The sequence below is a fragment of the Papilio xuthus genome, unplaced genomic scaffold (genome assembly GCF_000836235.2).
Source record: "Papilio xuthus unplaced genomic scaffold, Pxut_1.1 DF825946.1, whole genome shotgun sequence".
Lineage (NCBI taxonomy): Eukaryota > Metazoa > Arthropoda > Insecta > Lepidoptera > Papilionidae > Papilio > Papilio xuthus.
The window spans coordinates 11,109,763-11,127,458 of record NW_013532703.1 but is presented as its reverse complement, the minus strand read 5'-3'; the positions used below and the strand labels follow the sequence as shown (position 1 = coordinate 11,127,458).

Below are 17,696 nucleotides of genomic sequence, written 5' to 3'. Positions count from 1 at the left end.
CGAATATGATTCACGTGTACAATTATGAGTTCCGCGTGAATCACCGCTTTCGCGATTCTTGCTCCTATTATCAAGTAGCTATACGCGAGAGCGATTATAAGGCGCTTTCGCTTTTACGTGCTACACAATTACAGCAACATTCGATTTGCAATACCTCTAACGGACGTTACTACAATTGCTCATAATTTGTTATTGAGTTATCGTGCGATAAATCTATAAAACACGGTTATAAACAGATTTTTTTTACAAAAAATTGAAATGTATTAGTCAATGTTTTACGGTAATTATGCGTACTTAGTGAGTACTTTATGAGTAGCTTAATCATCAAACCTCTCGAATGTTGACACAGATAGGTATAGTATTACACGGTCGCCTTGGTGTCGATGAGTCAGCCGGCGGCGCGGAGCCGACTAGACCGACCGCGGCGCGAACTGCGGACAAGCGCCACCACCTAGCTACTACATTAACTACTCGATATCTTGCCTCTCGCCGCTACACGATTCTTTGTACGATTTACGGCTTCTCTCGGCGACTGTACACCATTACCCAACCTATAATTAAGTACGATAGTAACCTTTGCAACTCAGTTAACAGTGTTCTCAACAAAAGAACTTGCAGGCGAAGGTGCTTATAAAAAGTAAAAACATACACACACTAATGAAATAATTACTGTTTGCAGTTACAAAGTAAACGCGAGCTGTTCTTCAAGTCGGAGTCGGTGGGCGGCAGCACCGGTCTGCCAAGCGGTGCGCCTCCCGCGCCTCCCGTCGCACCCTCCGCGCTCAAGGATGCGCTGGCAAAGCGGTCCGCGACGCTGCCCGACGCCCTCGAGAACAACCACCACGAGGCCAATGGCCTCAAGCACACCAGCACGGATGTCGGCAAAGCCGCGCCGCCGCAGATGCCCGCCCCTCCGCCACCTACTACAGCACCGCCGGCATCTCTCAGAAATACAGACAATATTAAGGTCTATATTAACATTTTTTTATCAATTATAGTAGAATTTTTATTGTTTACGATCTTTAAATTTGGTATAGCATAAAAGGGACTGTAAGTATCTAAATCATCTCACCATTATTCGGATCCAAATCGTACGTATTTGTATTAAGGTGATTATTAGGACTTTCGTAAGAAATCTAAGTGGTCATTATCTTATGATAAGCAAAATATTGCTGTATCGTTGAATCTATATCATATTAATTCATCGTTACATTTATCTAACTGCCCAGCATGCTGTTAGCACATGAGAGCCAATGATAACAGTTAGTAAGACACAGTAAATGATTATTTTTCATTATTGTCCTTTCTTAACGAAACGCATCGTCTGATGCGTATGAATGCAGTTTAAACAAACATCAATTGCCTTAATTGGCGACCAGCATAACATAAATGATCATTAGTTAAGGCATTGAAGTAAATATTTTGACATTTCTTGCGGATATTCAATCCGCGATAAAATATGGTTTAAGACTATAAATGTGTGAGTTAGCTTATACTTGTTTTTTTTAAATGTCTATTACAATAGTTCTTCTTTGTGATTTTAGAAACCCGAGCATCCTCCAGTTGCTCCAAAACCCGAATTACCTAAGATAGAGAAACCAAAGACCAAAGAACTAGATGGCTACGTGGGCTTCGCGAATCTCCCCAACCAGGTGTACAGGAAGGCTGTGAAAAAAGGGTTCGAGTTCACACTTATGGTTGTAGGTAAGTACAAATATCATTAGTATTAAAAATACATAGTAATGATGATGACTTTACTGGAAATAAAGTTTGCTTTAGACGTTTTCGGACTTCAATGGAAATTCTCGAGTTTATGTCTGTTTATTATAATCAATAGTAGTGTGAACCATAGCAGAACTAGAGTAATCAGAAAATAAAGTAGCCACAAGTACATTTTGACGCAGTTAAACCTCGGTAAGATCGATTGATGGTCACGGTTGCCAGAGTGCACTAGATAAGGTCAGGTTTGGGCATCCTTTTATTTGCAGAGTATAGGTTAAACCATAACTTTACCTCTGAATTTAGTATTACAAAGATTATTAGCCATTTCAGTAACCTTTATTTGTTTAAATTTCCAGGTGAGACGGGTCTCGGCAAGTCGACGTTAATAAATTCTTTGTTCCTGACGGAGGTATACGACAGAGACAAACACCCTGGGCCGTCGTTGCGGGTCAAGAAGACAGTAGGAGTGGAGACTAGTGTCGTTTTACTCAAAGAAAACGGAGTCAACTTAACACTTACGATCGTTGATACGCCCGGATTCGGTGACGCAGTCGACAATAGCAATTGGTCAGTTTATAATCTGCCGACTTATATTACAGAAGTTCAAACTATTTTTTTATATTTTGATTAATGTGTACTTCTTAGAAATGTTCGCATTTAAAGTATAGGTAACAGTTACATATTAGCAGGCATCGTATATGAAATTACATCCAATCTGGTTTTAATGAAACAAGTTTAACAGGAACATTTAGAATATTCGTATATACTGTCTGCACATTCGCTGGCTTAAAGAGAAAGTATTTCTTAAAATCGTACAAAAGGAATTTATAATATTGTCGTGTCAATTATAACCTAGAAATAAGAATGAAGCAGACGGCTTTATGTGTACACAATACAGTAATGGCAAATAAATGCACTTTAGGTTTGAACTCTGTTGCCATCAATTTGAATCTCAAGCTGTCTAGTTTTTATTCCTACGAAGCATTAATGCTTCGTAGCTTCTTTTATTGATTTGCTCTATATAGACACTCAAACATAATTCTTTATGCTAAATTCATATTTTGCCTACACTACAATTTTTTTCATGGCATCATAAATGTGTACGTATTGCGTAAATAAAATGATAGCAATATGTAACACTTATCCACTTTATAATTGTGTTAAATAAGCTGCTTTCGCTACATCAAGGTCATGGTTATGCGTGTCTAAACATTATGTACGTTAATTAACTTTGTCCTACGAGTTTAAAATTTAAAACGTATTTAACCTTTAGCTGCTAGTTTTAGCTAGTGTAATGACATTTTGCTAAAAATAATTCTTTGTTTCGTTAAATATTTTACATTCGAATGCGTACTTTTAAGACTTCTTTTCTTGTTATTACAACTTCTTTCTAGTATATAACTGTAAAAATTGGTGAATAGTCAGATTATGAAAGTAGAAGGAGGCAGGGGTACTTGTTTCCTTACAACTTTTGTATGATCTTAAGAAACAAGAAAAAATTGTTTAAATTGTTAATTCTAGTTGGCAACCAATAATCGACTTTGTGGAATCGAAATACGAGGAGTTTTTGAACGCTGAGTCCCGAGTGACGCGTAAGGCGGCGCCGCCGGACACGCGCGTGCACTGCTGCCTGTACTTCATAGCGCCCAGCGGCCACGGCCTCAAGCCGCTCGATGTCGAATTCATGCAGCGGCTCGGTGATAAAGTCAACATCATACCCGTCATCGCCAAAGCTGACACCATGACACCAGAAGAGTGCAAGGACTTTAAGGAACAGGTGAGTTTTTTAGAAGCTGCATTTCTAATCTCGTTACGTTAGTATACAGGATAAGGTAGAATTTTAAAGGCAAAGGTAAATCAGAACCGGTACTCTTAATGTGGAATAAAAATGCTCTATTAATCAATTGGGAAAGCAGGAAAGTAATTAATACTTTTTTGTTTGTGAATGCGATCAGATAATGAAGGAGATAGCGCAACACAAGATCAAGATCTACGAGTTCCCGGAGTGCGGGGGCGGCGCGGGCGAGGAGGGCGAGGGCGCGGACGCGACGCGGGCGCTGAGGGCGCGCGTGCCTTTCGCCGTCGTGGGCGCCAACACTGTCATCGAGACCGAGGGCAGGCGGATCCGCGGCCGCAAGTACCCTTGGGGCATCGCTGAAGGTAATAACTATCGCAATCGTAATAATATAATATGCCCTCGTGAAACAACTCAGCTACCTTTCCTGTGAAAGTCTCCTCAAAATCAGTCCAGGCGTACTGGAGATTACCCGGAGTTAATATGCCCTTGACTGACTTACAGACAGACAGTATTCACTCATTTTAAGAATTCAATAAAATATATTTTTATTGATAACTCGTCTATCGTAAACTAAGTGCGGGAAAATCTATTGACTATGCCAACCATTGTGTTTCTGTGCAAACATAGTTTGTTTATAATCACAAGTATTGTTAACAATAGGCACGTTAATAAATAGCAATACCACAACCTAGTCATTGTATTCTACACACAAATGACTTGGACATGAACAAAGGAATATGATTGTATCAATTGTTAATATGCACTTTGTAGCTGTTTTATACAAAAATACATTTCATAACTAGACGGATTTTACAACAGATATGTTAACAAAGATTTATTAACTAACTAGCTGTCGCCTACGACTGCGTCTGAGCGAAACTAAAATAAAATTAGTGGCCTATGTGTTCTTCCAGGCTATGTTCTTCATCTATATCAAATTTCAGCGAGATACACGCAGCCGTTCTACAGATACCTTCTAATTAACATCCGAACATGCGCATATATAATATTAGTAAGATTGTGGGTTTCTGATACCAAAATCCCTGTTTAAAATATAATGTAATGTCTGTTTTTATCAAAAACAACGATATACAGAGATTTTGGTTTCAGAAACCTACGGTAAGAAAATAAAAGGCGATATAATTATGTCCTGATGTTATATTTTCAGTGGAGAATCTGGAACACTGCGATTTCTTAGCGCTGCGTAACATGGTGATCAGAACGCACCTTCAGGACTTGAAGGATGTGACCAGTTCGGTGCACTACGAGAACTACCGCTGCCGCAAGCTCGCCGGCCTCTCCCACGACGGCAAACCGCACAGGATCAACTCCAACAAGTAAGATATATCTCTACATGTATTATAACGTTCAAATTTTACACCGGCTCGCACGTCTTTGAATTCCGTTGTTATATAAAATTCTATTCTGCGAAGCGTTTTGTTTGAAGTTCCGAGCCGCCATAAAGTTTGAATCTCTCTGTCTGTCATGTTCTTGACTGTTAAATAAGAAATACTAAAATTATGCCTTACGAACTTATAGTTTGTTTATTTTAGCATGAATTAAAACAAATCTATGTGTAAAATGTAACTTAAAAGTGCTTTCACTATATTTTTGAAGAATTAACACTTAAAATTAATACTAAAAAAGTGATAAATTTTTACTATTCATATTTGGAGCCTTTAATTTTTATGTGTTGATTTTAACTTAAATTAACAATGATGTGCAAAATCTTTTGTATGTTTTTTTTACCCGACATCAAAAAGAAGGAGGTTATCCATTTACCCGTGTTTTTTTTTTAATTTCCAGGATTTAATTAAGTTTTTTTTTTCGAATTCCTAATTAAAACTTTTTACAAATAAGATATTTTGTATAGATTTGAAAACATGCTAAAGTAAACTGACTAGATAAATTTATTCTAACATTCCGATAAATAGATTTTCAATTAAATAATTCTAAAAGGCATGTATAACAACCTAAACTGACAGGGTTGGTAAGTTAACTATCAGATTTACCTTATGTACTGCTGTCACCGCTTTTAAGGTGGCCAGACTTACGTTAATAACATTATTATATACAAATGTGTGTCTTAACATTGTTTCATAACTCAAATGTATGTACTATGTGTGCACATTAACGTAATCAATAATCGATGACGTCACAATACGGTTATTTACTTTTGTTAAATGACATTAATTGAGCCTAATGTATTGCTAAACAAATGATATGTCGTATGTGGGACGCGGTCCCGATATTCAGAAGGTCACATGTTATTGTGCACGCGTAGTAATTTCATTGCTGCATGTCTGGTCACCTTTGACGCGGTCAATTATTTTTATTTATTAACTGTCGCAGTTGTGAGCTACCAGATTTTCTTTTAATTGTCTATTTTAGTTACACGTCTATAGTTGCATCAACATTCTTTATTATTCGAATGTTATGTGCTTGGGCATGCAGAAATGATACATCTTACTGCATATCGATTTCTTTATCATGGAACTTTAAAATTTGTTTTTATGTTTTAAACATCTATGATAATGTGTCATTAACCATAACAAGCGCTTAGAGTGGCATCAAAATATTCTATACATAATAATATTTTTAAGAATTATTTCACTGTGATCAAATTCTTATCGGACACGGATAAAATAAAAATCATAAAAGTACATCTATTTTAAACGTTGATATTAAATTCACGTGTCACATTGTTAGTTACCATACTGCTCCAAAATAGATTTTTCCCGCGCGGACGGACTCGCGGGCGTCATCTAGTGTATTATATTATTTAGAAATTCTACGCATCTTTTGTTGATGATGGAAATATAAGTTTCCATGAATATTTGCATATATTTGTATGACTATTCATACGACCTGTAGAATTTATGTCGCTTTCATATGCAATACAAACACGCGATGTTACGGCACCGGCTGCCAAATGAAATATGTCGCGTTCCGGACGCTCGCGAACTGAATAAATAACACAATCGCTATAATTATTTGACACATGCCCATAACTACAGTAGCTGGAATAAGTTTCTGACATACAGACTTGAATAAATTTTTTATGTAAAAATATTAGTAAATTTTTATTAATTTACGAATATTTCTTGTACCATACCAACTAAGGTCTAGGCTTGTGATAGGATATAGTTTACGACAATAGTCGAATGGTGGGATTCGAACTCTCGACCGTGTGATCGGAAATCCGTACCCTTAACCATACAAAAATACCAACGTTACTTTTCCAATAATCTTATATATTAAAATTCTTAGTTATGCACCATAACATGTAGCGTAGTACATGAAATATAGTTGAAAATCCATATAATTCTATAATTTTAGTATCTTAATAACTCTTTTTTGTATGTGATTTTTTTTTATAATTTTATTCAAATGTTAGTATAAGTTTTGATGCCACTATCGCGCGTTGCGTTCGCGCACTCCACGTGTTGTACGTTAACAATGGTTGTGTTGGTGTTCAGTTTGTGCCCGCAAGGACTGATGAACAGTTTCATGACCGTTTGGTAAGTCTCATCCCCGCACACAACTCTATGCGTGTGTTTGTGTGTTTTTACTACATTCATAACACACTTTTCATTCGACAGCACGGGGTGGTCAACATTTCGACCCATTCAACGAAGTTACATGACTAATAATTTTTTTAAGAGATGTCAATATTTTCGTTGCATTGGTCGATTTTCAATTTTGACTTTTTCTATTTGCCCGATGCAAATGCTTTTAATGTTAGCGTGGCGATGTTGCATGTTTCAATATTCACGTTTTTGCATTTACGCAGTTTTATTTAGCACGCAATAATAATTTATATCTATGGAGCAAGTAGCGTGACGCATGTTCACTTTGTTATTTGTATTTGTATTAAGGGACTGTGGTCATCAACATTTTTAAATCGTCATCAAAAATTCACAAAGAAATGGAAACATTTTTTTTACTTTTTTACAAATTATATAATTAAAGCATCACCTCACGGAGCTCAATAAAATAAATAAGTTTGTAAAAGTTGTAATGAATTGGGATACAGTAACAAATCTAGGGAAAGGAAGATGGCGATTTCCCTAATATTAATGTATTATAGGCATGTTATTTATAGCTACCATCTCAAAAAATAAAAAAATGCTATTATTGTGTCCTGTAAGTCGTATGTGCATACTGGTTGAATTTTGTTATATTGTTTGAAATTTCACATAATTTTATATTATTTATGAATACTTTTATACTGGTACAGTAATAAACGAAATTTGTAACTTATCGAAAAGTTATTAAATTTTTCACTTTCAATTGATTTAACTAGTATTCAATAATTTTAGAAATTTTAAGTTTTCGTTTGAAATTTTGTTAAATCTGTTAGAACATATTCCCGTTGCATGTAACTTATCAAACGGATTAACTTAATCTTATTAAAACAATACAATTGTTTCCAGGAATCCTTTAGCTCAAATGGAAGAGGAAAAACGAGAGCACGATCTTAAAATGAAGACAATGGAAAGCGAAATGGAACAGGTAAAGTGATCACTTTGATATCACTATATCGTAAATCTTACTTTTATAACTTATCTTTTCTAGAATACGTCGGAATTGCTACCTTATCGTTGTATGTCTCTTTCGCACACATGATATACATATATAATATTGTTGTTGAAGGTGTTCGAGATGAAGGTGCGTGAGAAGCGCGCCAAGCTGAAGGAGTCAGAGGCGGAGCTGGCGCGGCGGCACGAGGCGACGCGGCGCGCGCTGGAGGCGCAGGCGCACGAGCTGGAGGAGCGCCAGCGCGCGCTGCACGCCGAGCGCGCCGCCTGGGAGCGCGAGACCGGACTCTCCCTCGACGACCTGCGTCGCCGCTCGCTCGAGGCCAACAGCAAGGAGTCAGTCTCTCTCTCTCACTTACACTCTCACTCACTCTCTCCCCCCTCTCTCTCACTCACTCTCTCTCACTCACTCTCTCCCTCTCTCTCTTTTTATCTCCCTTTCTGTTATCCTTTTCTCTCTTTTTATCTCCCTCATAAACCCATTAGTCGAACTGCTACTAAAGAACCCGACAACTAGTCAGACTTTATCTTTTATTATAATATGAAAGTGGACTTGTTAATTAGTTTACTGTAACTGTTTATTCGTTAAAAAGTAGACATTAACCCACACAACACTACTCGTTTTTATAGAAAAAGATTTTTATTTAATTTCCATATCTGTTCATTTCAGGACCGTCGATGGAAAGGATAAGAAGGATAAAAAAAAGAAAGGTTTGTTCTAGGCCTCCGACTTATGGCATCGGCCTCGCACCCACCGTACGTAACACACGTGTGACTAACATGTCGCCATTGTGCCACACGACACGACACGACAATTTACAATGGATACTTACAATATTTTCTCCTAATCACTGTTTAACTTATGTAATTCTTTGGCATCGGTTATTGTGACAAGGTAGTTGTACCTCTTACCAAAGATTGGAACACATAGACAGGTCTTTATCAGTTAATTTAAGATGGCAGAAAAGATAAAATAACCGATACAACTCCTTCACTTTATAAACTGAAGTTGATTTCTTCTCTTATATATTCTCACAGTTTTTTTAATCTGTAATTTTAATTAGTGGTGAATAGTTGTTTTGTACAAAAGGGCCTACCTATGTGTAATAATCTTATTATTATTGAAACACTGAATATTTGACTATCTTATGCCTTCAACTTGTATAGACATGACATGTGACGTCACATGACATCACACGAGGTCACGTGACGTCGTGCCGCGGTGCCGGGTGTTGTCATTTTGTATGAAATTGTGTTGTTCCCTCAACCCACATATCGCTTCCCACTAACTCGTGTTGTACCTTTGTAAACTTTAATATTTCCGCGTTAGCTCAATGAGATTTTTAAGAGATTTGATTGTTATCTATTAACTAAAATTCTTGAACATAGTGCCATTGTCTGAATAGTTAACTAATTGTTTTATTCGCTAAGTATGTATACAACTACTATGTACAATAGTTGACGCACGGACCACATACAAAATGGCGAGATCATTTAAATAACGACTCTTAATTTTATTCGTATTATGTATATAAACAGAGTACCTAATTTTGTGTTCGCTAAATGGAAATTATCGTATGTCGACCGCGACATCGTCCGGGTGGAAGTAAAAACTTAATAGCCTATGTGCTCTTCTAGATTATGTTCTACATCTATATCAAAGTTAACAATCATCCATCCATACTACATTAATTATATTTAATGTTAGTAAAAAAGATGGAACAATAATTCTAATTTTAAACGCAAAAATATTGTATTACATTTTATATGGAGTACGGCCTCATGATGACGTCACGATGTAATAAGTTAGAGCGTAGTCCGGCCCTGTGTATGTGGTCCGAGCGTCAATAATTCATGTTTGTCATTTAATTTTGAATTTGTGCTTATGACGGGAAAAACGTTCACTAATCAAGGGGATCTGTTTTATACTTTGTATATAGTATAATATTTGCTAATTCTTTTAGTTTTAAGTTATTTAAGAAGTGATAAACATTTGGTATTTTACACGCGATGAATTTCGTACGACATTCGAAATTAATCTATGTCATTTGGACCAAATAGTAGTTTACAAAAACTAATGCACTCTATGGTCCGGATTTGCTGTCGTGAATATATTTTTTGAAGTTCGCAGATTTCTAAAAATTTTGTAGTTATAAGTTGATAATTGTTTAATTTTTTTTTTTGCAAAAGTGAGTGGGCCAATATTTATTTATTCCATTAACCTTAAGTTTTCGGAAATGTATTTATTATTCATATGTATAATGAAAGTTTGATTTAAACGTTCGCTAAGATTGTACAAATTCGGCCGACACGAGACTTCGACTTTGGGATACGAAGCCTCGAGGGCTTATTATTATTGAATTTCTTTTTCAGATTGGTCTTTTAAAAGTGTTGCAACAGGAATAGTGTTGTAGTGACCTGCACAAGTTTAAAACAATCTTCGTATAACCCACAACTGTACTCGAACAACGATGTCAAAGACTACGGACAAAAATACTACTTCGGACATAAAAGTACCATTATCCAGCAGTGTTCGTTTAAACCTTTTTTTATATTATATAAGACATTTTCCATGACAAAGCATTTATTTAATAAGTTTGGCCTAATTTTTATAATAAATTTTCATCAACATTTTTTTAGCAAAGACATGCAAGGTTTTTGTGCAGCAATCGGACAGCACAACTTTTATTACAGAATCGCACGTTCTTTCGACATAAACGTCCACAATGTTGCCAAAGTAGCTTGTAATTGGTCAGCTTAAAGCGACTAAAGGAGTGGCCACATGTGCGTTAGCAACAGGTTTTCGTGAGTAGACGTGCGGTAGAGGAATTCTTGAATCTTTTAAGTTAGAAAGAAAATATGCTGCTGATGTGGCCAAGCCTTAATTGTACGGAATTATTTGATCGTAAAGGAAAACGCCACCGATATCGTTTACGGCTCAGCTCAAAGTCTAAGATTAATAACTAGGCACTTTTGAAATTTCAATAAGATATTTAGATAAAGTTAATTGACGCTAGCGATTTATGCATACGAGTTTGAAATATCGATTTCGTGATGATAGAATTTATTGCATTGTAGGTATTTCGAGTAATTTCGCATTTAGGAAATACACGATTCTAAATTTTGATGTGGTTTCGACTTTTTTACTATTTAGGTGCGGGTTTTTTCCGCTCGATCGGTGCAAATGAATGCCTAAGAGATTATCAAAATTCGTAACCGTTTTATAACTCGGTATCGGGATGATTATTCGATGTTGGTTAATATCGATATTTTGCATTGGATATATCGTGCTTAGTGATATTAAAGTATGCTCATAGGTCAGTTGTGAGATAGGCTCTAGCTAGATGTTAGCGTTTCATTGTATTTGTAAGGGCCCGAGAGCGAGGAGCTTTGCAAGGACAAGCGTTGTTGCTTCAGTGCCGTGTTTGTGTCGAACATAGCAGGACGGATATCATATCCTATCATAAATAACATATATATTAAAGGATGTTTGTTTTATAACTATATACTTTATTGTATACATGTTTTATTAAGATTTTATGTGTAAATATGTTCTTGTAATCGTTCGATTACTTGAATTTCTATTTGACATGTTACTCAATGAGACGTAATTTATGAAATGCATAATCTTTATTTAATCTACATGCCATTATTAAATTCGTATTATTTCCTACACTACAGTATTGACTTCCGCTATAACATTAGATATTTAGATATTAAGGAATATGCTTAATTTTTGTATTTTATGTAGGGTTTTGACCCGTTTTACCATACTGATTATTTGCTTAGTCATTGCAAAGGATATGACGATATGTTGGAGCGCAATGAAGTTTGGACGATGTAATATATTGTACCTTTGAATAAATATAAATAAATACGTAATATATAGGAACATTTGTTTTATTTTATCAATTTAAATAGATTTTATAATTGGCAAGGAGAAAGAAGACAGAATAAACTAGTTGCCAAGAAAAAAAAACAATAGAATCATAGTCATAAAATTACCAATTGGACAGATTAAGGTTTAAATAAAAGAAAGGTAAATTCGTATGAATCTCTTTTAATTGGTGATTTCCGCAAATCCTTTACAATACCGTACACAATCAATCAAATTGCTTCAATAACCTATGCCGTCCACGTGGTGATCGGCGGCTACTTCAAACATTTACATTCTTCGGCCACATCAAAATACAATCCATAAATTCTCGAATAACCTCAAAATATTTCGTTAGGTAAACAACATGACTAATACTAATTATATCATTAAACTTTGGCAGCACTATGGAAAATATACTTCTAATTATTTTTAATGAAAATGCAACTTTGAATATATATTATAACAATCACAACAGTTTCTTGACAATATAATCTATTTTATAATATAATATTAAATAGAATTAAAACATACAAGTGAATAAACTAAGGCTCCTTATTCTAACGTTTTATAAAACGTAATATATACAATATTCACTTAACGGGGTTTTTCCTCCAGGGTTACCATCTTTTACATCTCAATATTACAGCAATAAAAATATACAACTTTTTACTACGTAGGTTATTTACACCTTTGTTATATCGTTACAATTAATATAACTGCTAGTTGGTTCGTTGCCTAAATCGGGATCAATGTAATGTTTATCATTAAATATTATATTTTGTGTGCTTGTATTTGATTCCCTTATGATTGACAACTAATAATTTAGTGCAAACGATAGGAAGTTTTTCGTTGAATAAGCTTATATAAGCTGACCAAAAATAATATTGGTGTTGTATCAAACTTTATTCCGGCTCGTGGTTGATTGCGAGCGCATGTTATGCACACCTCCGCTTGAATCAGTGGGACCTGGGCCACTGAGGTTAGAGGAACGCGTGCATAGGAAAATAGGACGTTAATATCTCGTCGATAGCAAAAATTTTGCTTTGCGCAGTTCCATACGAAGTTGCGAGCTGTCATAAAGTTTGGATGGTACTATATCCAACTCATTCATTTCGGACCCTGTCCCGAACTACACCATTACTACAGTATAACGAACTATATTTATATTAGTATTAATAGTCACTATTTTATTGGTGTTCTTTTCGTGTTCCACTAAAGTTAACTACCTTTATATATCTTGAAATCATAAAAGTTGTACTAAATCTCATTAAATATTTTGTAATATCACAAATCGCTGTAACGCTAAAAACCTATATAAACATCTCGCAGACTTAGTTGACCGAGCTAAAGTTTTCCGAACTTTGATTTAGATAAGTTACCTTCTTAAAACTATGATAGTACTGTCTAAAACTTTAACAGTGGTAGAGCTCGCTTTAACATCTTCGCACAAAGTTGCCCGGCTCGCCCGGTTAAATACCACGACCACACAGAACACAGGCGCGAACTAGAAGCAATTCCGCGTTTCGTCTGATGAGTGTGCGTCCCGGAGGTCTAACTTAGTCCTCTTCCCTTCCCACCCTTTTTCTGATAAGGAAAGGATGGAAAGTGAAAATGGACTTTCCGGATGAGAGGATGCATGGAAAGGGAAAATATTTTCTTTCTGTGCATCCTCTCCTCCATCGATTAAAGGTAGGCAACGCATATGCAATTGCGTATGTCTATGGGCAACGGTCACATCGCTATATCAGCGATTCCTGGTGGCCGCTCGCTCGTTTGCCACCTTATGATATAAAAAAACTGTACATAGCTTATGTTGTATTTTTAGTGGCTGTCATACTCTGACAAAATTCAAACCTTAATTCGGTTAACTAAAGCTGCGACTATCCTTAATTGTTACAATATGGTATAAATGCGATTGCGGCTATGCTATTGCAACGCACTCTGCCGTAGCGGATATCTAAACACAGGCTATAATGGACTTAATTTTGTCCTATAATCATTGTTAAACTACTTTATGAGGCACAATGGCACAGCTATTGTATTAGTGAATATTCCCGACTTTTTTTACTTATAGACTATTAAAAAACATATTTAGATAACTTATTATATGGATTCAGCTGTAGTATTCAATTGCTTTAAATTTTCTTAGTAAAAAAATTTTATACAATAAATATTAGAATAATTTAACATTTTATCAATCAAGGAAGTTTAATATGACTATGGCCGTTTGATCAAGTAAATAATAAAACAATGCTTCCGTATCAACTCAATATTACCAATCGATATATGTTTTTTTTAATTAAAAAAAACTATTTTATTGGCCTTAAGTGCTGTACAGTGCTGGACATGTTTGGAATTATAGTTCTAAATTGAACACGATAAAATCCAATTTAATTAATAATTTTAACAAAAAAAATTAACTGTAAAACATTATTAAATATTACATTTAAAATACATTTATTATATCTATAAATTTTATCATTTATTTATATCGAAGCACAAATTACACTAATATTTTGTGTCTAAATTTACGTGGCCATAATTTCGATTCACAACACGCATTATAAAGCTTTATGAAGCTCTTTACATTAATTATAAATAGTGATCGAGAATCGGAAATATCTTAATTATTTAGTTAATCTAAATATTTCAATCAATTACGAAGGCAATAAACAATATTATACATATAAGTAAAGGTTTATTACTATCATAAGTTAAGTGCGAAATAGTTCTTTTGACATATTTTATTAAACCGGAAACACGTGTTATACAGACCGATTCTATTTATTGAGCAGGATACTGACAGGATTTTTGCGGATATAAATCGCGCAGACAAATAAGCAACATTTTTTTTAATTCGATACTTTGTTGAAAATTTTTCTATCCGTTTCAAATAAGAATGTGCCCGTTAAAGACCCCGATAACATCGCTAGAATAGTACAGAATTCAACAAAATGTTATATAAATTAATTATTTCACTGGAGTTTCGGATTTAAGAATTACTGACCATACCCTTTTTTCGATTTAACGTCTATGACGGCACGGGTTACAGCACATTTTTATTTAGAACGCAATGTATAAATTTTAAACATATTTCCAACAAAATATCAAGTAATAATAATGTAAAGCTTTATGGATTTCTAGAATTCATTTGTTGCTTTACAAAAGCATTTAACTGAAGCCGCTTAATGCGTTAAATTATATTACTACTATTCCAATCATTCTAAAACGCAACTGATTATTTAAATTCTATAAACCTACAGTTCGATGAATCTAAGCAGTAATTTTATTGCTTAGTTACATATTTTATTGACGTCAATATAAAAAACCTAAATATTAAATAGATAACTGATGTTAACAAGATCTTTATTACCCATAGTAAAATATTAAATTTAACAATGCTATACCCCAATTATTTACAACTAAGAGCGAGGCACGTTTATTTGTTATCTACAATGATTTTTAAACACTAAATAACGTGATTAATAATAAACAATTCAAATACCTAACAAATACGTGATATGTTACTTATTGCCAACATCAATAGCTTTAGTCGTTACGATTAAGATAGACACAATGGGCATGCTAGCGGTATACTCGCAAGGCCAGCGGATATCACGGGCACATGCAATGCGGGTGCAACGCCTGTCTTTAACCTGCCCGCAAAACAGCGGCGAATGGTCTATATAACACATAGTTTCTCAGGCGACGTGGGTGCTAGCAGCAACCAGAGTCAATTTACTCTCATCTTAGTGCTTAACATCTTCCCCCTTGGACAGATGAAGTACGACATCCATAAAATACACACATGCAACACACATCTATCGTTTTGTTTCACAATCATGCAGTGTCTGACGCGATTCACATATCCGAACTATATACACGAAATTAATAAAACAAAAGACTAACACCGATACACATTGAATGATAGTGACGCTGTGTTATTGAAGTAGAATTTTGTATAAATGTTGCATGTAGATATAACTATAACATTGCAAAACAAATAGAGTAAGCATGGCGTGCAACAAACAAAAAAAACAGTGCGACAGGACCACATAGGTGCAAGTGTGCGTTTTAGAAGACAGATTTGAACATAAAATTTATCGATAAAGCAGATGGAGTATATAATACATACTATACATAAGGTTAATATTATCTAAGGGGGAAACATAAAAAATAGTATTCTCTGTGTCGTTTACGTATTTGATGTAACAATGTGTAACATTAAAATGTAACAAATATTGATTATTGTACGTTTTCACTCAATAATTAATGATCACAATATTATTACGAGGCATGTCATCGTGATGTAAATCCTAACAACTAACATGATTACTACTTAAACTAGAAGTACAAAATATTTGAAAATACGCGAAATGATGTAATACATTAGTATAATAAAAATTACATCAAAATTCAACGTATTTTTATAATCGTAAATACAAAAACCAAATAAACACCTTATTTTAATTGGCGTTAGCATTACGTATCTGCTTTTGTGTGTCGCAAGTGGTCTGCCGAAGCTTTATCTGTCTATCGCACTAATCATCTTAATAAAACTAATCATTGAATTTGCTGGAACCCATCAAAACATTTTATTTGCAAACAGTTCAATGGATTACCAGCAAAACGGTCGATAAAGGACAAACGCCAGGGATCGCTTCAGAAAAATCTAACCCCAGAATAGCTCTAACATCTCTCGTAATAAATTAAAAAAGAAGATGTATACTTTTAAGTTTATTCGATTAATATGATGTGTTCCGTCTTGGTATCACATTGGTATGGTAGATGGGAATTTTTATGGTTTTTAATAGTCGCTTCTGGTGAAATTTATATACATTCTAAAATAAACTTTTAATCGTTTGAATTTTATCATTTGATTTGATGATTCTAGCGACGATGTATCAGTCATTACTATGATTAACTAGCAGGATTGCAAATATAGTAAAATGAAGGCACGTACCAACTTTGGTAGCCAACGAATTCGATGTGAACGAGCCCGTAGCGTTTGTCCGTCCGACCCAAGGCGACGAGTCCAAGACGTTTAAGCCTTTAGAACAAGAGGAAGCTGACCCTGGTCCGGCGCGCGTCGCCCTTGCCGCGCCGGCCCATGCCGTACTGTCACATGGCCGTGTCGGAGGAGCTCCCGCCCGGCTTGGCGTCGCCGCTGCCACCGCCCGCTGTATCCTCGTCCCGTGCCCGACCGCCCGCACCCGACCCCGCACCGCCCGCAGACAGACCAGTGAAGTCCAGTTTGTACTGCACCACACAAAACACTTTATAATCTGAGGTTCCCTTTCATCTTCTTTGGCGCAGTCTTGCCACAACTTTTTTATTATGTCTGCTAAGTTCAAATATTGAAGTTACCTCTACGAAATTTTCGAAGATCAAGAACTGTAAATGAGAATGGTTTGTGAGGCGTTCAAAGTCAGTAGTATAACATGTTCAAGATTCGGTCTGCGAATCTGATATTCTTTGTGCTAGCCATCTTATATTTATGAAATAAATTCTAAGCATCAAGCGTATTGTTTATGAATCTAGGATTATTGATTTTAGTAAAAGTTGTGGCGAAACCGGGACCAAATATTGACGTCTACCCATCGCTACTGCACCCATCCTAAAGACAACAACCAACATGCACGCGAACCAATTTCATAAAAACTAATTCGCCACATTTGTAGTTTATATTATTAATTGTTCATTTAATCGACAAAAGTGAATCAAGTAGTTTTACTTTATGGAAAGAGAGCGCAGCGGA

The 17,696-nt window shown here is 35.4% G+C and overlaps 2 protein-coding genes across 10 annotated transcripts in view; one reads left to right on the top strand and one right to left on the bottom strand.

Moving 5' to 3' along the window:
• Nucleotides 1-11,953, top strand: part of pnut (septin 7-like protein pnut) — a 40,286-nt gene extending 28,333 nt beyond the window's left edge. For 7 of the 8 annotated variants that reach the window (XM_013320801.1, XM_013320798.1, XM_013320799.1 and 4 more), the window contains 10 exons: nucleotides 680-967; nucleotides 1,545-1,704; nucleotides 2,079-2,289; nucleotides 3,244-3,499; nucleotides 3,678-3,882; nucleotides 4,689-4,857; nucleotides 7,957-8,035; nucleotides 8,177-8,397; nucleotides 8,732-8,772; nucleotides 10,435-11,953. In XM_013320801.1, coding sequence (XP_013176255.1) covers nucleotides 680-967; nucleotides 1,545-1,704; nucleotides 2,079-2,289; nucleotides 3,244-3,499; nucleotides 3,678-3,882; nucleotides 4,689-4,857; nucleotides 7,957-8,035; nucleotides 8,177-8,397; nucleotides 8,732-8,772; nucleotides 10,435-10,475 — 1,671 coding nt within the window. In that variant the 3' untranslated portion in view covers nucleotides 10,476-11,953. Of the gene's footprint in view, nucleotides 1-679; nucleotides 968-1,544; nucleotides 1,705-2,078; nucleotides 2,290-3,243; nucleotides 3,500-3,677; nucleotides 3,883-4,688; nucleotides 4,858-7,956; nucleotides 8,036-8,176; nucleotides 8,398-8,731; nucleotides 8,859-10,434 lie in introns of those variants that run through there. The other variant, XM_013320795.1, reaches the window with a different exon arrangement.
• Nucleotides 11,954-15,297: 3,344 nt separating this feature from the next.
• alpha-Catr (alpha-catenin related) overlaps nucleotides 15,298-17,696 on the bottom strand; it is a 55,545-nt gene continuing 53,146 nt past the window's right edge. The window contains exon 13 of one of the 2 annotated variants that reach the window (XM_013321951.1): nucleotides 15,298-17,197. In XM_013321951.1, coding sequence (XP_013177405.1) covers nucleotides 17,060-17,197 — 138 coding nt within the window. In that variant the 3' untranslated portion in view covers nucleotides 15,298-17,059. The remainder of the gene's footprint in view (nucleotides 17,198-17,696) is intronic. The other variant, XM_013321952.1, reaches the window with a different exon arrangement.